This window comes from Nycticebus coucang, chromosome 17 (genome assembly GCF_027406575.1).
Source record: "Nycticebus coucang isolate mNycCou1 chromosome 17, mNycCou1.pri, whole genome shotgun sequence".
In the NCBI taxonomy this organism is placed as follows: Eukaryota; Metazoa; Chordata; class Mammalia; order Primates; family Lorisidae; genus Nycticebus; species Nycticebus coucang.
This window is the reverse complement of record NC_069796.1, coordinates 40,108,261-40,128,406: the sequence shown is the minus strand read 5'-3', so window position 1 is coordinate 40,128,406 and position 20,146 is coordinate 40,108,261. Positions and strand designations below refer to the sequence as shown.

The 20,146-nt window shown below is 44.1% G+C and overlaps 2 protein-coding genes across 4 annotated transcripts in view; both read right to left on the bottom strand.

Moving 5' to 3' along the window:
- Positions 1-20,146, bottom strand: part of LOC128568860 (protocadherin gamma-C4) — a 187,890-nt gene that overhangs the window by 151,845 nt on the left and 15,899 nt on the right. The window contains exon 1 of one of the 3 annotated variants that reach the window (XM_053566806.1): positions 10,331-12,954. The exons of 1 other annotated variant lie outside the window; for it this stretch is intronic. In XM_053566806.1, the coding sequence (XP_053422781.1) occupies positions 10,331-12,748 (2,418 nt within the window). In that variant the 5' untranslated portion in view covers positions 12,749-12,954. Of the gene's footprint in view, positions 1-5,627; positions 8,214-10,330; positions 12,955-20,146 lie in introns of those variants that run through there. One more of the 3 variants, XM_053566810.1, reaches the window with a different exon arrangement.
- On the bottom strand, positions 421-3,053 carry LOC128568861 (protocadherin gamma-A4-like). The gene is given in 2 exon segments (XM_053566819.1): positions 421-2,810; positions 2,813-3,053. Coding segments are annotated over 2 exon segments (2,463 nt in total). The 5' UTR covers positions 2,886-3,053.

Genomic DNA, 20,146 nt, shown 5'->3' with positions numbered 1-20,146 from the left:
TGAATTGTTTTTTGAAAAGAGAAAAAATTTAAATAGTCCAGATTTAACAATAACTTCCCGTGAAAGAATGCTATGAATTTATACAATTGTCTTCTATTTCATAGGTTTAAGCCATCCTTTCAGTAATGCCTAAGGGAAAATGACATTTAAGAAGTGAGATGATCCTCAATGAATCCCCAACAATAAAAAAAAAAAGAAGTGAGATGATGTTTGAGAGGTTTAAAATTAAAAATTTTCTGCTGAAAGTACAACTGAATAAAGATTAAAAAGAATAAGTAATAAACTAATGGCTTTTTTGCATGGTAGTTATTGATCATTATTGTTTCTTCCCTATAAAGTCATAGAATATTAATATAGAAGTGCTTTTATTGGCTATATTACATACGTTATGTAATTGGAAATATTTACAAAGCTCTGTGTCTATATTTCAGTGGAATAAGAATGCTTATACAATTTACTTACCTGAAGAAGATTAGAGTCTCCTTTTGTTTCAAGTAAATCCTGAGTTATCAGAAGAGGCTCACTTTTCTCACAGCTCTCCTGGCTGATGAGCGTGTCTGCATAGTTGGGTTGGGGGAAGATTAGGTGACTATTTCTTGAGTCCGCGATGAGGGAGCCCTCATGGGAATAGGTCTGCAGGAAAGCCTGCACCCCTTCTACACTCACAAAGTGGGAGGCAGGCACGCCCCCCAATTCATCTCCAGAAGCTTGGAGCAGGCGTGATTTATGCCACCGCCGAAGCCTGAGCGCCAGAAGCATGATGACGAAAGCAAGAAAGACGCAGGATACTGAGGCCACTGCCACCACCAGGTACAGTGTGAGGCCCGAATCATCGGCATCGGCTGCAGTCTTGATGCTGCCCAGGTCGGCCAGGACCTCAGGAATGTTGTCGGCCACAGCAACGGTGAGCGTGATGGTGGTTGAGAGAGGTGGCTGGCCATGGTCCTGGACGGCCACCACAAGGCTCTGCTTCAGTGCATCTCTGTCCAGTAGGGTTCGCACAGTGCGCACCTCGCCTGTGTGTAGCCCCACTGAGAAGAGCCCTGGTTCGCTGGCCTTGAGCAGGCGGTAAGACAGCCAGGCATTCTGGCCTGAGTCTCTGTCCACTGCCACCACCTTGGTCACCAGGTAGCCAGGCTCTGCAGAGCGGGGTGCCAACTCCACACCTGTAGAACCATCTGTAGGAAGGGTAGGGTACAAGATCTCAGGTGCATTGTCATTCTGGTCCAGCACAAACAGGCTCAGTGACACATTGCTGCTGAGTGGGGGGTTTCCGCTGTCACTGGCTGTCACTTGTAGCTGTATGTCTCTAAACTGCTCATAATCAAAGGAACGCAGGGCATATAGGACACCAGTGTTGGAGTTGATGGAGATGTAGGAGGACAGGGGCACACCTTGGAAAGTGCCTTCAGCCAAGGAGTAGGAGATTCTGGCATTCTCACCACTGTCAGGGTCCTGGGCTGTAATGGATAAAATAGAGGCTCCTCTGGGGTTGTTTTCTGGAATGTAGGCAGAGTAGAAGGCCTGAGGGAAAATTGGTGGGTTGTCATTGACGTCTCCCACACGTGTTGAGATGTGAGTCTCTGTAGACAATGGTGGAGTTCCTTGGTCAGTAGCAGTTATTGTGATGTTATATTCTGAGACTTCTTCCCTGTCTAGAGTTCTATGTGTTAACAATCGATAATAATTTCCATAGGTCTTTTCAAGTGTGAATGGCAGATTATCTGGAATAGAACATGTGATGAGACCGTTCTCTCCTGAGTCATTGTCTTGCACATTAAAAAGTGCAATTACTGTGCCTGGGGGAGAAGTTTCTTGAATTGAGCTGGTGAGAGATGTAACTGTGATTTCTGGAGTGTTGTCATTTACATCCAGAACTGTCACCAGTACCTTACTTCTGGCTCTGAGACCAGGACCATCATGGGCTTCTACATCTAGGTCATAGAATCCTGAGTCCTCATAATCTAGATCCTCCAATATTGTTATTTCCCCAATCAGAGAGTTCAGCTGGAATAGCTGGGATATTTTGTCTCTGACTTTCCGGAAAGAATATGTCACTTCTCCGTTGGCTTCTTCATCTGCATCAGTGGCTTTTATAGTAAGTAGCTGGCTGCCCACAGGCACGTTCTCACGAACACTTACATGGTACTCCTGCTGAGTGAATATTGGAACATTATCGTTGATATCCACGAGTGTTATGTGAATCTTGGCAGTGCCAGAGGGAACTGGGTCACCACCATCGAAGGCAGTGAGAACCAGGCGGTGAACTGCCTCTTCCTCCCGATCTAGGGCACGCTCTAGCACCAGCTCGGGATATTTAATCCCATCGGCTCCGCTTTGTACGTCCAAGGAGAAGTGGCCATTTGGGCTGAGCTTATAACCCTGCAGGGCATTTACACCTATGTCTGGATCAAAAGCTTCAGGAAGAGGAAATCTTGTCCCAGGATTTTCATTTTCAGCGACTTTTATTTCTCTCTGCTCTGTTCCAAAGGTGGGCGCGTTATCATTAACATCGATTATTTCCACTTCTACTCCAAAAATCTTTACTTTATCCTCTAGGAGGATCTCCAGGTTTGCCATACATTTGGAAGATCTGTCACAGAGCTCCTCCCGATCTATCCTGCCAGTTGTGACCAAGCTGCCGCTCCGCGGGTTCAAAGCAAAAAGTTGGGTCCTACCTCTGGAGACGATGCGGACTCCTCGCTCCGCCAGCTCCCGGGGCTCCAGTCCCAAGTCCTTGGCGATGTTGCCTACCACAGAGCCTTTGTCCAGCTCCTCGGACACGGAGTAGAGGATCTGTTCGGCCCGATTTCCCGCAAGGCCCACAGGAGAATGCAGATCTTGACCAAGCGGCTGCATCCTGGGCGGTAAGAAGGAGACGCCATCACAGCTCCGCCACGGAATACTGTGCACTTCGGTTTTCCCTCTGTGGTGCCCCGAGGAGCCCTAAAATCTTCAGAGTCCAAAATAAACTGCTTTCATCGCTGGGTGCTGGAGCTGTCGGGGTCCAGAATGAAGCTTTGGTAAAGCCCCTAAACCAGTGCTTTGTGCTGCAGAAGTCTTGTTCCTATTTCATTTCTGGTTGTTTTTTTCGCCCGATTGGTGAACAGCGACACCCAGAGTCCTAACCTGCTACTGCAATTTACTCTCAGTACAAGTAGAAAAGTATCACTTTTATACACATTTTCCGTTCCTAATCTCATTTTTCTGAAGATAATAAAAGTCAAATTACTATTGTTTTATTTGCAATGATAATACAACAATGATCAGAACCTTCCTGTACAATAAATTTTGTAAAATTTTGTTTTTCAGAGAAAATAATGCTTCTTTGTTTTTTTTTTTTTTTGCTAGGAATGTTTTCTATCGCTTTTCAGTTTTTGCACTATTTGTCTCCATAACCCTTTTTCACTACAGTGTATTGCATGAGGAACATATTTATCCTTCTTACAAACAAGAGTGGACTTGGAGAATGGGAGAAAGATATAGGTGAAAAGACAGTGGAGCTTGGAGGTTGGTTTTAGTCACAATATATGCAGAAACAAGTTTCCTCACATGAGTTACCCTTTGGGAGCTGGAGCAACTTTTCATTCCCTTGCAAGAAAGTATCTACTGTTTAAGAGATAGTCTTACTCCAGTGCAAATGGGTTGACAAATATGATAACAGATTTGGGAAGAGAATTTGCTCATTAATTTTTTATGCAGTAAGTAGATTCTGGGTCACAATTTATGCCTATGACTATTTTATTAACAGTGTGGCCTTAATCTTTATAACAACAACTTCATAGAGTAGGCATTCAACAAATATTTTTTCAATGTTTCATGAACAAGTTATCAATGCAAACGCGAAGTCTAAAATTATGGGTAAATCTGATTTTAAAAATATATTTATTTTATATTAGAGGTAAAGAGACAAAAAATTAAAGAGCAGGTAATAGTTCAGCGATTTGTTCATATAAGACACATATACTATTATTTTATCATTACTTTGAAGTTTATTTGAATTTTGATTTTAGAAATGCCAGTAAAGGGAAATATTTTTGTAGTTATAGGTGCATTAACATTGGGTATTGCATAGCTTTCTTATTCTATACATAGAGTAATTTACTAACCTGAAAAATTGAGATAAAGCAATAAGTTATCAGTTCTTTAGATTATTCCTTACTCAATAATTCACATTTAGAAATGATTAATATACAAGTCTTATTAATTATACACAATTTTAAAATCTTCAGACTTTGAGAGAGTGAATTAAAGGTATTTTTCTTTTTTTTTGTAGAGACAGAGTCTCACTGTACCGCCCTCGGGTAGAGTGCCATGGTGTCACACGGCCCACAGCAACCTCTAACTCTTGGGCTTACGCGATTCTTTTGCCTCAGCCTCCCGAGCAGCTGGGACTACAGGCACCCGCCACAATGCCCGGCTATTTTTTTTGTTGCAGTTTGGCAGGGGCTGGGTCCGAACCCGCCACGCTCGGCATATGGGACCGGCGCCCTACTCACTGAGCCACAGGCGCTGCAATCCTCAAAGACTCACAAGTTGTTGGGGATTGGAAGATAAAATAAGATGTTTTAGAAATGAATTTGATAATGTGCATTAAAAACTATCAAAATATTTGTAGATTTAACTCATTTCATAGTGATGTATCCTTAAGAAACACTTAGTAGGCCTGGTGCAGTGGCTTAAGCCTGTAATCCCAGCACTTGGGAGGCCAAGGTGGGTGGATTGCCTGAGTTCCCAGGTTCGAGACCAGCCTGAGCCAGAAGGAGACCTCATCTCTAAAAACAACCGGGCGTTGTGACAGAGGCCTATGGTCCCGGCTACTTGGGAGGCTGAGGCAAGAGAATCGCTTAAACCCAGGAGTTTGAGATTGCTGTGAGGTGTGATGCCACGACACTCTACCAAGGATGACAAAGTGAGACTATGGCCAAAAAAAAAAAAAGAAAGAAAGAAAAGAAACAGTAACATGGAAAATGTTTCATAAACAAAAGTGTTGATTACATCCCTTTTGGTAATAGTGACACAGCAGAAAGATCATAAAGGATTAAGAATTGATTAAGAAAAGTATGAAACATCCTTGAGAGAAATGATGAAGTGGGAATAATATTTACCCAAAGTCAGTGATGCAAATGTAAAATTTGACAATACTTGCTACTTGTGATAAGACAAAGAAAGAGTCTTAATTATTGGAAGGCTGTGTTAAATATGCACATTGTTGCAAAAAGTTGAACAACTAGAACATAATTGGTGAAGATACACATGAACTTTAACTTGAGCAGAACTGTCAATACATTTATAAAGAACTAAGCTTAGCATAACTTAAAAAATTAGTATCACACATCAACTAAAAAGGGGCATTATTATAGACAAAGGTAGTGACATCCAGGAGACAGGTCTCTTAAGCAAGAGTTGGCAACCATATGGAAATGCCAACAGTAAATATTGAAAATCAATAGCCTGGTAATTACCAAGATTGTTGAGCAATCAAAAAACCAATCTCCACTCATCCAATACACTTCTCCCCCACTGGATACCATAATTAGAAAAAAAAAAAGATGATCAAATTTAATTATGCACGATTGAGAAGCAAATACAATATATAAAATTTAAATAGGTCTGTAGAAACTCACGTGAGAGGAAAAGGAAGCGTCATAAGCGATTTTGGGGTCTTCCTCACTGGCACATACAACAGTAGAAGAATCATCACTCAGGAGATCCTGAGCAGGAGCCATTTCTGCAGTCACATTGAGAAAATTAAACTCTGTCTTCGCTGATTGTGAGGCAAGGCACAGATTGTAGGCATAGGGCAATGTTCCCTCACTGTAATTGGGGAGAACGCCAGGTCCAGACTTGGAGCCGAGCCCAGGCTGAAAACAGCCCCACGCAGCTGGGCTGGAGGAGCGTCGCAGGCGCAGAGCAATGGCCAGAATCACCGCCAGGAGGAAGAGCACGGAGATTAAGGCCAAGGCCACCACCAGATAAAACTGCAGCTCAGCCTGGGGGTCAGGGGGCGTAGGGCTGTCACTGAGCTCTGGCAGTACCTCTTGCAGACTATCGGCGAAGACCAGATGCAGCGTGGCAGTGGCCGAGAGAGGCGGCTTTCCACCGTCTCGCACCGCGACCAGCAGGCGCTGTCGGGCCGCATCCCTGTCGCCCAAGGCACGCGCGGTGCGCACCTCGCCAGTGCGCAGCCCGAGGCTGAAGAGCCCAGGCTCGCTGGCCTGCAGCACGTGATAGGACAGCCAGGCATTGTGTCCAGAGTCTGCGTCCACCGCCACCACCTTGGTGACCAGGTAGCCGGGCTCCGCGGCGCGCGGCACCATGTCGAAGAGCGCCGAGCCGTCGGGTTCCAGCGCAGGGTACAGCACCCGCGGCGCGTTGTCGTTGCGGTCGTCCACCAACACGCGCAGGGTCACGTTGGCGCTGAGTGTGGGCGAGCCCTGGTCGCAGGCCTGCAGCGTCAGCTCGAAAGCTCGCAGCTGCTCGTGATCAAAGGCGCGCTGGGCGAACACCACCCCGCTCTGAGTGTTCACGGACACGTAAGACAATAGGTCCTGTGGCTCCAAGTCGCTGGCCACGATAGAATAGGAGATGCTGCCATTGGGTCCCAAATCCGGATCAGAGGCACTGACTTGCGCAATTGAGGCTCCTAGTGGGTTGTTTTCAGATACATGGACAAGGTAAGAGGCCTGGTGGAAAACCGGAGCGTTGTCATTGACGTCGGAGATATGCAGCGTGACGCTGGTTCTGGAGGAAAGGGATGGCTTTCCTTGGTCGGTGGCTATGATGGTGAGGTTGTAGTGTTGGGTTTGCTCCCGGTTTAGGGCCTTGTCAATCACCAGCTTATAGTAATTCTTGGAAGTGGATTCTAATTTGAAAGGGACTTCTTCCTGAATATAGCACGTCACCAGACCATTGTGCCCAGAATCCTGGTCTCGCACTTTTATGAGAGCTATTACAGTTCCCAGGTCTGAGTCCTCTGGAATCTGGTTAGAAAGCGACATGAATATCACCTCTGGGGCATTGTCATTCTCATCAACAATTTCAATCTGAACATTACAATGAGCCGTGTGCACCCCTCCGTCCTTGGCTTCTACACCCAACACATGCTGACTTGTCTCTTCAAAGTCCAATGTACCATTGGTTGTGATATCCCCGGTATTTGAATTGAGATTGAAGAGGAGGCTGGTACTTGCTGGGGATTTAAAGAAGGCATAGGTGATCACTGCATTAATGCCCTCGTCCTTGTCAGTGGCCCTTACCCGCAGCACGAAGGTTCCCCAGGGCACGTTTTCTTGGAGGCTAACTCTGTATACGTCCTGGCTGAACAGCGGAGCATTATCATTGGCGTCAGTGACGTAGATACTAATCTGGGTGGTGCCGCTCAGAGGCGGGGCTCCGCCGTCGGTGGCGGTCAGGATTAACAGATGGTAACTCTGATATTCCCTGTCTAGCGGATTTTCTAGCAGTAATTCTGGGTATTTAATTCCATCAGGACTTGCCTTTGTTGACAGAGAGAAGTATTGATTGGAGTTGATGGTGTATGTCTTTACTGAATTACTTTCTACGTCTGCATCTTGTGCAGAATCCAGAGGGAATTTTACACCCGGTAAGGCTGATTCACAAATTTCTAAATCAATGCCTTTTGTAGCAAAACCTGGTGCATTGTCGTTAATATCTTGGATTGCAACGGTCACATGGAAAACATTCATTGGGTTTTCAGCAACCGTTTCGAAATCCAGTACACACTCAGGTTTCCTCCCGCAAATCTTCTCTCTATCTATCCTACCGCTCACTATCAAATCTCCGCTCTCAGCACTAACGTTGAAATAACCCTCTGCACTAACCCTCAGTTTTCGAGCTGGCAACTCCTGGACGCTAAGCCCCAGATCCTTGGCGAGGTTCCCCACCCGAGAGCCCTTAGCCAGCTCCTCTGGAATAACATAACGGAGCTGCTGGGAGATTGCTCCGCAGAACAAAGACACCAGAAAGGGAAACAGTACCTGACTTTTCATCGTTTTAGCCTCTCTGGCACTCCCTCTGCATTTCATGAACTCTCCATGAATCTTCTTTTCAAGGTTTCTCTGAAGTGTTTTTTAAAAATCAACAAAAGCACTTTGGACTTTCGTGATTTGAAGGTAGGACTTGTTTGTTAAGCGCTTGAGGGTGCACAGGAGCAGCTTCTGCTCCCTGATACGTGCTGGACAAAGCAGGAAATCACTCTGATACTCCCGCAGAATTAAGAACTCCTCTCTTCCCTTTGGTCAACAGCGGCGCCCAGAGGTTGTCTTGATATACTGCATATTGCCCAACTATGCTCAAAGTGCATGCAATCTCTTGAATCTATGTACCCTGTCTCTTAATTTTCTAGAAAGAACCAAATAGTCACAGTTCCCTTTAAATTTGATAATTTCTGGTTTGTCATCATCTTATAAGTATTTTTATCATTTAAATTCTTCTTTTATCATTTAAAAATTCCCCCCTCCTCTCCCCCCGTTTGAGGGGCAATAAATATCTGCAATGGTTTCACCATATTTAAAAGCTCTGGCATGAGTACTGTGTCCGTATAAGCAAATAGATTTTTAACTCACTTTTTTTTGTGGAATGTGATCCTTATCTTTCTTTAAATTAATTGGAATAACTTCCCTTATTTAGTATTTTAAATCTCTTCATATGTACTTATCAATTCAGCAATACTTTTCTATGATACAGTCTTTACAAAAGAGAGTTGAAGTCTTACAATTATTTTAATATATTGCTCGTCTTTATAAACTTAGATAATCTTCCCAGCAGACTATGATATTTTATTAAAGTGAGCAATTTAGTATCTTGGCACACATACATACTTTTATCAAGCTCTGTGTGAGCCATGTTTATTTTTTATGAAACCCATGCCTCCTTTCTGTATGAACATATATGGAATACACTATAATGCCAATTTTCAGCTGTAGCCAATTCATATCATTAATGACTAAAATGAGTTTGACTTGATCACTGGTAAATCTTGGAGACACTACATTCTAGAATTTATCCTGTACTCTTTGAACAGATCTTGGGTAACTCAAACAACCCTCATTATTTCAAATGCACTACCAAATTAGATGCCAACTCAACAATTTAATCTACTATTTTATAGTGCTCACTTGTAATCATACACCAGTCAAAAAAGACCATTATCCATTTTCTGAAGACAGCTTTTCCCTTTTCACTGCTTACTGTCTTTATGCTTTTAAAATTATAAACTTCCCCTCCCTTTCTCTTGTAATGAATTCTTGCCCATCATTCAGGGGGAAAAAACCCTTTAATGAAAATGGGGCATGTCTGAGACCTTTCTTTATCCTTGCTAGTGGCTGAAAATGGCACTACTTTTCTACTCTCAGTGTTTCCATGGATAAATATGCATGTTATGTTTCCTATGGGAGTCTTAAAAAATTCTCTTTAAGCATCTAAATTTCCCCTGGCACTAACCATTTAATATGTTTTTTTCTTTACATGGAAAGTGACACTAATACTATATAGATTTTTTTCTTAAAAAGTATGTCAAAGGTTATGTGATTTTTGCTTCTGTGGTATATCTGCACTCAGAACCCACCTTTTACTGCTTACAGTTATTGCACTCTGTCCCTGTTGTCTCACATATTTAAACATGCCTCTTCTGAATATATGGAAGGAAAGATCTGTCCCTAATCAAGTATATTTTGATCTAATGTTGGATGACATTCTTCTGTGACTTCATGAGTGAAAATATTTTCATAAATTTTGGAATAAGTCAATCACTTCTGGCCCAAGAAAGTGGTAGAACATGATCAAGACTCCTATTCCATTGCCATGGCACTCTACCGAGGGAAACAAAGTGAGACTTTGTCTCAAAAAACAAAAAACAAAAACAAAAATAAAACAAGTATTTAAAATGAAAAAGGTCTATTTATCACAAATATAAAGACCAATGATGTTGGGTCAATCAGAGGGCTCTTCTTTCAACATAGATACTCAAGGTTTCAGGGAGAAGAAAGCAGTCACAATGTCAAATAGTCACTTAAGAGATCTAGAAATTCTCCTAGTGGCAATTTGAGGTTCCTCCAGGAATTGAAACACCTTACTTCCACACTATGTGCTATTGGCCAAAACTAGTTGCTCGGGCTCACTCAGCCATAACCAGGCCATGAAGGGCAGTCATATCACGGGCCCAAAGGAAAGAAAAAGAAATATTTAAACAACAGGACTAACGACTAACTCATAGTTTTATTTCTCAAGTGCATGTATGTAAAAGCTATATAACAACCACATTGGCATAATTAGTTTCTATAATATTCAAAGAAAGAAATAAACTCACCTGAAGTAGGTTGGGGTCTCCTTTCATTTCAAGTACATCTTGAGATACCAGGAGAGGCTCACTTTTCTCACAGCTTTCCTGGCTGATGAGCGTATCTGCATAGTTGGGCTGGGGGAAGATCAGGTGACTCTTCCGCGAGTCTGTGGTAAGGGAGACCTCGTGGGAATAGGTCTGCAGAAAAGCCCGGACCCCATCCACACCCACAAAAGTTGAGGCTGGCACTCCAGCCATCACACCACCGGAATCCTGGAGCAGACGTGATTTGTGCCACCCCCGCAGCCTGAGTGCTAGGAGCACGATGACAAAGGCGAGGAAGATGCAGGAGATGGTGGCCACTGCCACTACCAAGTACAGCGTGAGGCCCGAATCATTGGGGTCTACAGGGGTCTTGATGCTGCCCAGGTCAGCCAGGACGTCGGGGATGTTGTCGGCCACTGCCACCGTGAGTGTGACTGTGGATGAGAGAGGAGGCTGGCCGTAGTCCTGGACAGCCACCACGAGGGTCTGCTTCAGGGCATCTCTGTCCAGCAGGGCCCTTGCTGTCCGCACCTCCCCTGTGTGCAGCCCCACCGAGAAGAGCCCTGGCTCGCTGGCCTTCAGCAGGCGGTAAGACAGCCAGGCATTCTGGCCCGAATCTCTGTCCACTGCCACCACCTTGGTCACCAGGTAGCCAGGCTCTGCAGAGCGGGGTGCCAACTCCACGCCAGTGGAACCGTCTGTGGGGAGGGCGGGGTACAAGATCTCGGGCATGTTATCATTCTGGTCCAGCACGAACAGACTCAGCGACACGTTGCCGCTTAGCGGTGGGTTTCCGCCGTCGCTGGCTGTCACCAGCAGCTTCAGGTCTCTAAACTGCTCGTAGTCGAAGGAGCGCAGCGCGTACAGGACTCCAGTGTTGGAGTTGATGGAAACATAAGAGGATAGAGGCGCCCCCTGGAGGGTGTCTTCAATCAATGCGTAAGTGATACGGGCATTGTTGTAGCTGTCTGGGTCCTGGGCGGTCACAGAGAAGATGGAGGCTCCTCTGGGGTTGTTTTCCGGAATGTAGGCGAAATAGAAGGAGTGAGGGAAGACAGGTGGGTTGTCATTGATGTCTGTCACATGTAGGGGAATGTAAATTTCTGTGGATAGAGGCGGGCTTCCATCATCTGTGGCTCTCAGACTGATGTTATATTCTGAAACTTGTTCACGGTCCAGGGATCCAGCTGTCACTAAGCGGTAATACTGATCTATTGATTTTTCTAAATTAAATGGCAGATTTCCTAGGACAAAAATTGTAATCTGCCCGTTCTGCCCAGAATCTCGGTCATGAACGTTGATAAGAGCAATTTCTCTTCCAGCGGCAGCCTCTTCTGGGACTGAACCTGTGACAGAAGTGATCGTAACTTCTGGGGCATTGTCATTCACATCCTGAACTGTAACTAGAATTTTGGCTCTTGAAAAAAGACCTGGTCCGTCGTGTGCTTCAATTTTAATTTCATAGAACATAGCATCTTCATAATCTAGGTTTTTTAATATTGATATGTCTCCAGTCACAGAGTCCAGGTAGAAAATCTGAGCAATTTTCCCAGGCATTTTATCTAGAATATAGGACACCTGAGCGTTGAATCCCTTGTCCAGGTCGGTGGCATTCACAGTTAGCAGCCGGGTGCCCACCGGTGTGTTTTCCCAAACACTTACATGGTACTCAGGCTGAGTAAACACTGGCGGATTGTCATTTGCATCCAGAACTATCACTTGGATGCGTAAGTTGCCAGAGTGAATGGGGTCACCACCATCAGAGGCAACGAGGACAAGCTGGTGAACTTCCTTTTTTTCACGATCTAGGTATCTTTCCAGGACCAGCTCTGGGTAATTGGCTCTGTCGCTGTTCATAGCCAGAGAGAAGTAGTCATTGTGGCTGAGCTTGTAGCTCTGTAGGGAGTTTGTGCCCACATCTGGATCAAATGCAGTTTTGAGTGGAAATCGAGTTCCCGGAACTGTTAGTTCGCTGATTTGTATTTCCAATTCTTTTGTTGGAAAATTAGGAGCATTATCATTAATATCTTTAATTTCGATTTCTACTTCAAAAATTTTTAATTTATCCTCAACCAGGATGTTAAATTTTACCAGACATCGCGCCCTCTCAGCGCAGAGCTCCTCCCGGTCTATCCTGTCCGCAGTGACCAAGCTCCCGCTTTGCAGGTTCAGAGAGAAAAGCTGCGTCCTACCTCTGGAGACTATGCGGACTCCGCGCTCCCCCAGGTCACGGGGCTCCAGCCCCAGGTCCTTGGTGACGTTACCCACGAAGGAGCCTTTGTCCAGCTCCTCCGGCACCGAGTAGCGGATCTGCCCAGATCCTGTCTTGCACAGCGTCTCCAGGAGCGCGCACAGCAGGGCCAGTCCTCCGCGGTTTAGGAATCTCAGGCGGTTAGTCATTTCCTTTTTGGTGAATTATTTTCTCTGAATTCTATTCCGATTTCCCACGACGAGTTCCAATCTTGCTTTCTCAAGAAGTTTAGTCTTTCATGGGCCTAATTCATAGGTCATAGAGCTGGTTGGTTTATGAAGTGAGCTTAGGAGCTGCCCCGGATCTTCTGAGTCTGATTTGCTTGTTCTTTATGTTTTAGGAGCAAGGAAATGGTGGACTAGCTCTCCAATTGCGTTTTCCTTCTTGAGTGGTCAACAGCGACGCTCAGAGGCCTAACCGTTTAGTGCACCCTCTAAATTTCTCAGCACCTGAAATCTTTTTTGTCAGGGGTAATTACGGGACTGGTGTGGATTCCATGATAATTGAATTAATATTAACCTATTAATATTAACGATTATCACTTCAAGTTATTTCTTTGGGAATACATACAGTAATCTTAATGCTTAAAGCTAACCAATATTGTTTCAAACATGGTGGAGTTACTGTTCACAGTTACATTTTGACATTTAGCTTAATAAACACACAGTTACAAAGGACTGATCCTGAGGCGCACAGTGAACTATAAAAAGCCAGGATCACCACCGCTTCCTACTTCACCGCTGAACCTTGAACATGTATTTGTCATTGTACTTTTCTACATGTATCAGTTATTTGTTAGTGTGTACCCCTTCACTGCCACCTTTCCCTCTCTATACATCCAGCTCTTCAAGAGCTGAGACAAGAAAAAGGAAAAAAAGAGAGAAAGAAATACACAGAACATCAGCCATATTTATAGGTTATATTTTTGAAATTTGTTCTTGATGGCCTGACATCTTTAGTTTCAATATTGTTATTTAATATTCATTAAATAACATATGATTGGATTCAGACAATGTGTTGTTTGAGGATTTAAGGTGAACAATATAAGACATAACCACTCCTTTGCAGAGTTTATAAGGACACAAAAGCAAGCAGGGAATTACAGTGCATTGATGTAACTACCATAATGAGAAAATCTGAGAGGAATTTGGCCTTGAAAGCTAGCAAAGGCTTTCCAGGAAACATGAGAGAAGTGTATCAGGCAAAAGATATGACAGGGAACAGCATGGCAATGTCTAATTGTGAGAGGAAAATCACAGACCTTCAGGATACTAAAGTTCATTCTGTCTAAATCTACAGTGTGAAGATATTTTTTAAAAACCACAGCTGAAACTAGTAGAGACAAACTTTGGCTTTATGATCCAGAATCCCTTTCCCTGAATGTTTCCAAGGACAGAAATAGAAATACAATATATGTGTCATTTTGATTATGATGCATTACATTTCTATGTATAAGACATTTATTCTTGTAGAGTTACTACATACACTAAAAGGAACTCTATCTTTGTCCTCTGTTTATACTTTATTATTTACTTAAAAGTAAAGATATTATGACTTATTGTTCCGAAGGTGAGTTCCAATTTTACTCCATAGAGAATTATGCGACAGTAATAAACACAATGATATATACATATATCTAATTTAATTAATTAACTTTTTTGGGACAGAGTCTCACTATGTTGCCCTCAGTAGAGTTGCCCTCAGCTGTGGCGTCACAGCTCACAGCAACCTCAAACTCTTGGGCTTAAGCAATTCTTTTGCCTCAGCCTCCCAAGTAGCTGGGACTACAGGTGCCCACCACAACTCCTGGCTATTTTTTTTTTTTTTTGGTGCAGTTGTCATTGTTCTTTAGCTGGCCTGGGCCAGGTCTGAACCCACCAGCCTCGGTGTATATGGCTGGCGCTGTAACCACTGTGCTATGGACTCCAAGCCAGACATATATTTTATTTTTAAAAATTTCTAACCACTGGACCACCAAGGACACTATAAAATACATTGTCTCAGATAATTTTCCCTTAGCAGAAAATGTTCCCTTTATTTTTATTTTTTTTGAGACAGAGTCTAATCTAGCTGGGACTAGAGGCATCCTCCACAACATCTGGCTATTTTTTGTTGCAGTTGTCATTGTTGTTTACCTGGCCAAGGCTGGGTTTGAACCCACCAGCCTCAGTGTATATGGCACTGAGCTGCAGGCACTGCCAGATGCCTTTAAATATAATAAAGACTTGTAGCACCCTGAGAGATGTGATATCATTAAACATAAGGCCCACTTAGTATTCAATTACTTCCAAATCAAAATCAAAATGATCCCATTTACAAATAATATTAGTGTGTTAATTGTTTTCTGTTAATAAATATGCAATCAATATACGAAAAGACACATGACAAGAGGAATGAGAATGGAAAATTGTGGTTCTGAGAGGAACCGGGGTTGAATGAGGGATTGGGAATTTTTTTTTTTTTTTTTTGAGACAGAGCCTCAAGCTGTCACCCTGGATAGAGTGCCATGGCATCACAGCTCACAGCAATCTCCAACTCCTGGGCTCAAGCGATTCTCCTGCCTCTGCCTCCCAGGTAGCTGGGATTACAGGCACCTGCAGCAACACCCAGCTATTTTTTTTTGGTTGTAGCCGTCATTGTTGTTTGGCAGCCTGGGCTGGATTCGAACCCGCCAGCTCAAGTGTACGTGACTGGTGCCTCAGCCGCTTGAGCCACAGGCGCCGAGGTGGGATTGGGAATGTTTTTAACAGCTGCTATGAGCATAATACTTTGAGAAGGGGCTCAGCACCTGTAGTTCAAGCAGCTAAGGCGTCAGCCACATACACCAGAGCTGGCGGGTTCAAATCCAGCCCAGCCTGACAAACAACAATGACAACTACAACCAAAAAATAGCCAGGCATTGTGGCGGGTGCCTGTAGTCTCAGCTCCTTAGGAAGCTGAGGCAAGAGATTGCTGTGAGCTGTGATGCCATGGCACTCCACCCAGGGAGACAGCTTGAGGCTCTGTCTCAAAAAAAAAAAAAAAAAAAAAAAAGGAAAGAAAAAGAAAAAACTACAATACTTTGAGAAGGGTACCGGCCACATACACCAAGGGTGGTGGGTTCGAACCTGGCCTGGGCCAACTACAACAATAATGACAATAAATAAATAAATTGCAAATTAAAAAAGTTTGAGAAAAAAGATATATAAAGAGAATCTTTAGGGGCAATTGTATGATATGGTCTCTGAATCACTGTATCTTTTCTTTCTTTCTTTTTGTTTTTTTGAGACAGAGCCTCAAGCTGTCGCCCTGGGTAGAGTGCCATGGCATCATAGCTCAGAGCAACCTCCAACTCCTGGGCTCAAGTGATTCTCCTGCCTCAGCGTCCCAAGTAGCTGGGACTACAGGCACCCACCACAACGTTTGGCTATTTTTTGGTTGCAGCCATCATTGTTGTTTGGCGGGCCCAGGCTGGATTCGAACCCGCCAGCTCAGGTGTATGTGGCTGGCGCCTTAGCTGCTTGAGCCACAGGCGCCGAGCCCCTGTATCTTTTCTTTAAGCAAAGCTATATTGAGGATATATATTCTTCTTTAAGGTAAAAGCATTATGGTTTCCAGATATGCAAAAAATAAAAACAACAGTGAAGAGAACCCTGTTTATGATTACTCTAACAATTTATTAAACAGTGAATGATAAGTCAGTCACATCTACAGAGAGCACATAGCTACTATAGAGGCTAACAGGATTTTTAACTAAACAGAGATACTATGACACACCTTCCTGAAACATTGAAGAATGTATATTTTTAAATTTCCATCTTTTTAATAGGGAAGGACATGCAAATTAAGGAAAATGAAGAACTTTATTGCCAAACTGAAGGAAAAACATTAAGCTTCAGTGAGAAAGAACTAACCAAGCCATTTCACTATTCACATACAGATTCAAATATAAAACAAAACTTTGACATTTTAAAGGAGGAAGAGACTTGAGTAAATATAAACTCAAATCTTCATATTTTTATGACAGAAAAAATTGTTGGTCCAGGCAGATGAGATGTCCAGGCGGATTGCCTAAGGGTGGAGAGGTGTAGAAGAAAGGATGAGAAATGAGATATCCCTGGCAGTGTTCTTTTGATAATTTAAATATCGCCTTCAATATTATTTCTGATTTGCACTCATTACACAATGATCCTAGCCCCTCCTCTCTCTTACAGCCTATGAACATTTAGTACTACCTAGAAATAACTCACAAGGATTCATTTTCTAAATCTTGACTATATTCTCACAGAAATACAGAGAATAAAATAGATACCATAAACAGTGGAGACAAATAAGTAGGCTTTAGTAAAATAGCTAGTAACTATATTGTGATAAGGTAGTTTACCTGAGAAAATGTTTATTTTTTCTTCCCTCATTTCGTGCTGATAGGAAATCCTTTTTCTCACAGAGCTCCTGGCTGACGAACATGTTTGCCTAGTTGGTCTGGGTGAAGATCAGATGACTCTTCCCCGAGTCAGCTAGGAGGGAGACTTCCACAAAGTGAGGGTTGGCACTCCCACCGAACCACGCCCCGCAGCCTGCAGCAAGCGTGATACGTGCCTAAGCACCAGCAGCACGATTACAAAACCCAGGAAGACGCCTGAGATTGTGACTACTGCCATTACCAAGTACAGCGTGAGGTCCAAATAGTCTGAGTCTGTGACGGTCCTGATGCTATCCAGGTCGGCTAGGACTTCCGGTGTGCTGTCGGCCACACCCATTGCCAGCGTGACAACAGCGGAGAGAGTGAGCTGGCAGTGTGGTCTTAGATGGTCACCCCGAGGTTCACTTGAGCACTTCTTTGTCTAGCAGGGCTCGCACCGTGCTTACCTGCCTGTGTGCAGCCCCACAGCAAACTGCCCAGCCACGCTGCCCTTTAGCAAGCGATAGGACAGCCAGGCATTCTGGCCCGAGTCTCTGTCCACCGCCACTATTGCAGAACAGGTGTTCTGTGGAGTGGGTGACAAACCCACGCCAGTGGAAGCGTCAGTGGAGAGGGCGAGTACAGGATGTCTGGCACATTGCCATTCGGATTCAGGAGGAACAGGTTTAACGACACATTGCCGCTGACTTACAGAGGAGGAGGGGGAACAGTTCTTGCTGTCCAGTGCTATCACCCACAGTTGCAGTTCTTAGAATTGCTCATAATCAAAGGAACGCAGTGTAAAGGACCCAGTGGGGAAGTCGGTGGAGCTGTAAGAGGATAGAGGCGCCCCTAAAGGGTGTCCGCGGCCAAAGCGTAAGTAACAAGAAGGTTGTTGTTGCTGTTGGGGTCACAGCCCATAACCGAGAAGATGGAAACTCCTCTGGGGTCTTTTTTGGAATGTAGGCGGAATAGGAATTGTAGGGGAAGGTGGGCAGGTGGTGGTTGATGTCTGCCCCCTGCAGCAAAACGTGAGCAGCCTTGGATAGAGACGGGCTCCATTCAAAGAACGACGTTGTAAATGGAAAACAGTTCCCTGTCAAGGGTTCCGATTGTAACTAGTCGGTGGTAATCGACCCTTCTAACTTGAAAGGAAGATTCTCTAGGAGTGAACAAGTGTATCATGTATGTTGAAAAATGCAATCCTGAAGGAGAGTCTTCAAGAACTTAACTAGTAGCAGATGTCATGTACAATAATGAAGCATTGTCATTCATGTCCACAATTGTGACAAAAACTTTCTTCTGGTCGGAAGGCCAGGACCATAGTGAGCTTCAGTATCAATTTTATGGAATTCAGCGTCCTCATAATCTAGATATTTTATGACTGCTGTATCTCCAAACGTCGACTTACACTCAGGTAACTTTTAAGTTTCTCCACGAGTTTTTCTCTGGAAAGTATGCCACTTGATCGTTGCATCCCTTATCTGTATATTGGAGGTCACCACGAGTATTGGGGTACCATACCATGGGTATTCCCTCGAACACTTACACGGTACTCTGGCTGTGAAAAACTTTCACATCCAGGACCTTCACGCGGATGCGGCCAGTACCCAGGTGGAACCGGGCTGCCCCATCTAAAGCCATGAGAAGGAGGTGGTAAACGGGTTTTTCCTCGCGGTGCAGAGCGCGTTCTAGCACCAGCTCCGGGTATTTGTTCCTATCAAGGCTGCTTCGCGCATCCAGGAAAAGTGATCATTATGGTTGAGCTCGTCGTACTTCTGAAGGGTGTTCTCTCCTATGTCCACGTCAAGCGCCCTCTCTAAGAGGAACCCAGAATCCTGGCATAGTTGTCTCTCTGATTTTTAGCTCCAGTGCCTCTGCTCCAAAGCGAAGGTCATTATCGTTGATATCTGTTAATTTCCACCTCTATCGAATAAATAGTCAATTTATCTTTCAGTAGTATATTAAAATTCAACTGACACCGCGCGCTCTGAGCTCAGAGCTCTCTCCAGCCATCCTGTCTGCAGTAATCAAGCTGCCGCTTTGCGGATTTAGAGCAAAGAGCTACATCCCATTTCTGGAGACAATGCAAATTCCCTGCTCTTCCAGTCCCAGGGGCTCCAAATCCAAGTCCTTGGCGATGTTGCTCCTGAAGTAGCCTTCGCCTATCTCCTTTGGCATAGAATAGTGAATCTGTTCAGCTTCAGCCTCCCACGGGGCCTCTGAAAGAAGCAAGGCACTGCAGGACCGGAGTTCTGCTTTGCAGCGGCTTCTGCAGAGCCGCCATTTCCCTTCTGTCCCGAGTATTCTCCGAGTCAGCTTCCAACATCCAGAGTGGGATTTCAATATGTATTTCTCAGAGTCCGAGGTGACCAGCAGTCTCAGGACCCAGGTCCCTGTGGAAAGGACCAGAGGGCTGCTGGACTGACTTTCTTTGCTGCGCCTGAGCTTAAGGGCCAAATGCCCAGCGCTTTGTGTTGTGAGAGTCCTAAGGTTGTACTCAACGTTTTAAAGCCTTTTGCTCCTTAGGTGCTCAACAGCGACGCACAGAGGCCTGATTTTTTCACCCTCTTAGTCGAACTCGAGTTATTTCTTGCTATGTTTGCCTTTGTTGACTTTCAATTTGCTTTAAAGAATCTTACAGGGCTAAGACACTCTGAAAGTGGATCTTTCAAGGCAGGAATATTTTTTTCAGAATTAATAAGAATGGTGTAAATGAACGGGACCTTGACAGTAATTTCTAGGGAAGTATTCTGAAAGGTCAAATCATTAATCAATACTGCTGCTGTCTGGCTCCAAACATCTTCCACCTCTTATTGTGTATCCAGAGACAAGAAGATCAGTTAACAAACATTACCTACATTTTCTTCTAAGGTTATATATTTTGAATTTTTGTGACTGATGGCTTAGCATCTAACTTCAAAGTCTATATTTAAATTGTGGACTCATCAGACACTTAATTGGGTGCAAGTGCTCCACAGTTTCCTTGACTGAATCTGGAGATAAAAATAGTGAACCTGATGAAGACAGGGCCTGCTCTCAGGAAGTGTGCAGGATAGAAGAGGACACAGGAAAATAAAGAATATTATACAGTATAATAACTGCTAGGATATGAGGTCAGAAATACTGGGTGATGAGGGAATACATAGGAAGGTTATCCAGTCTA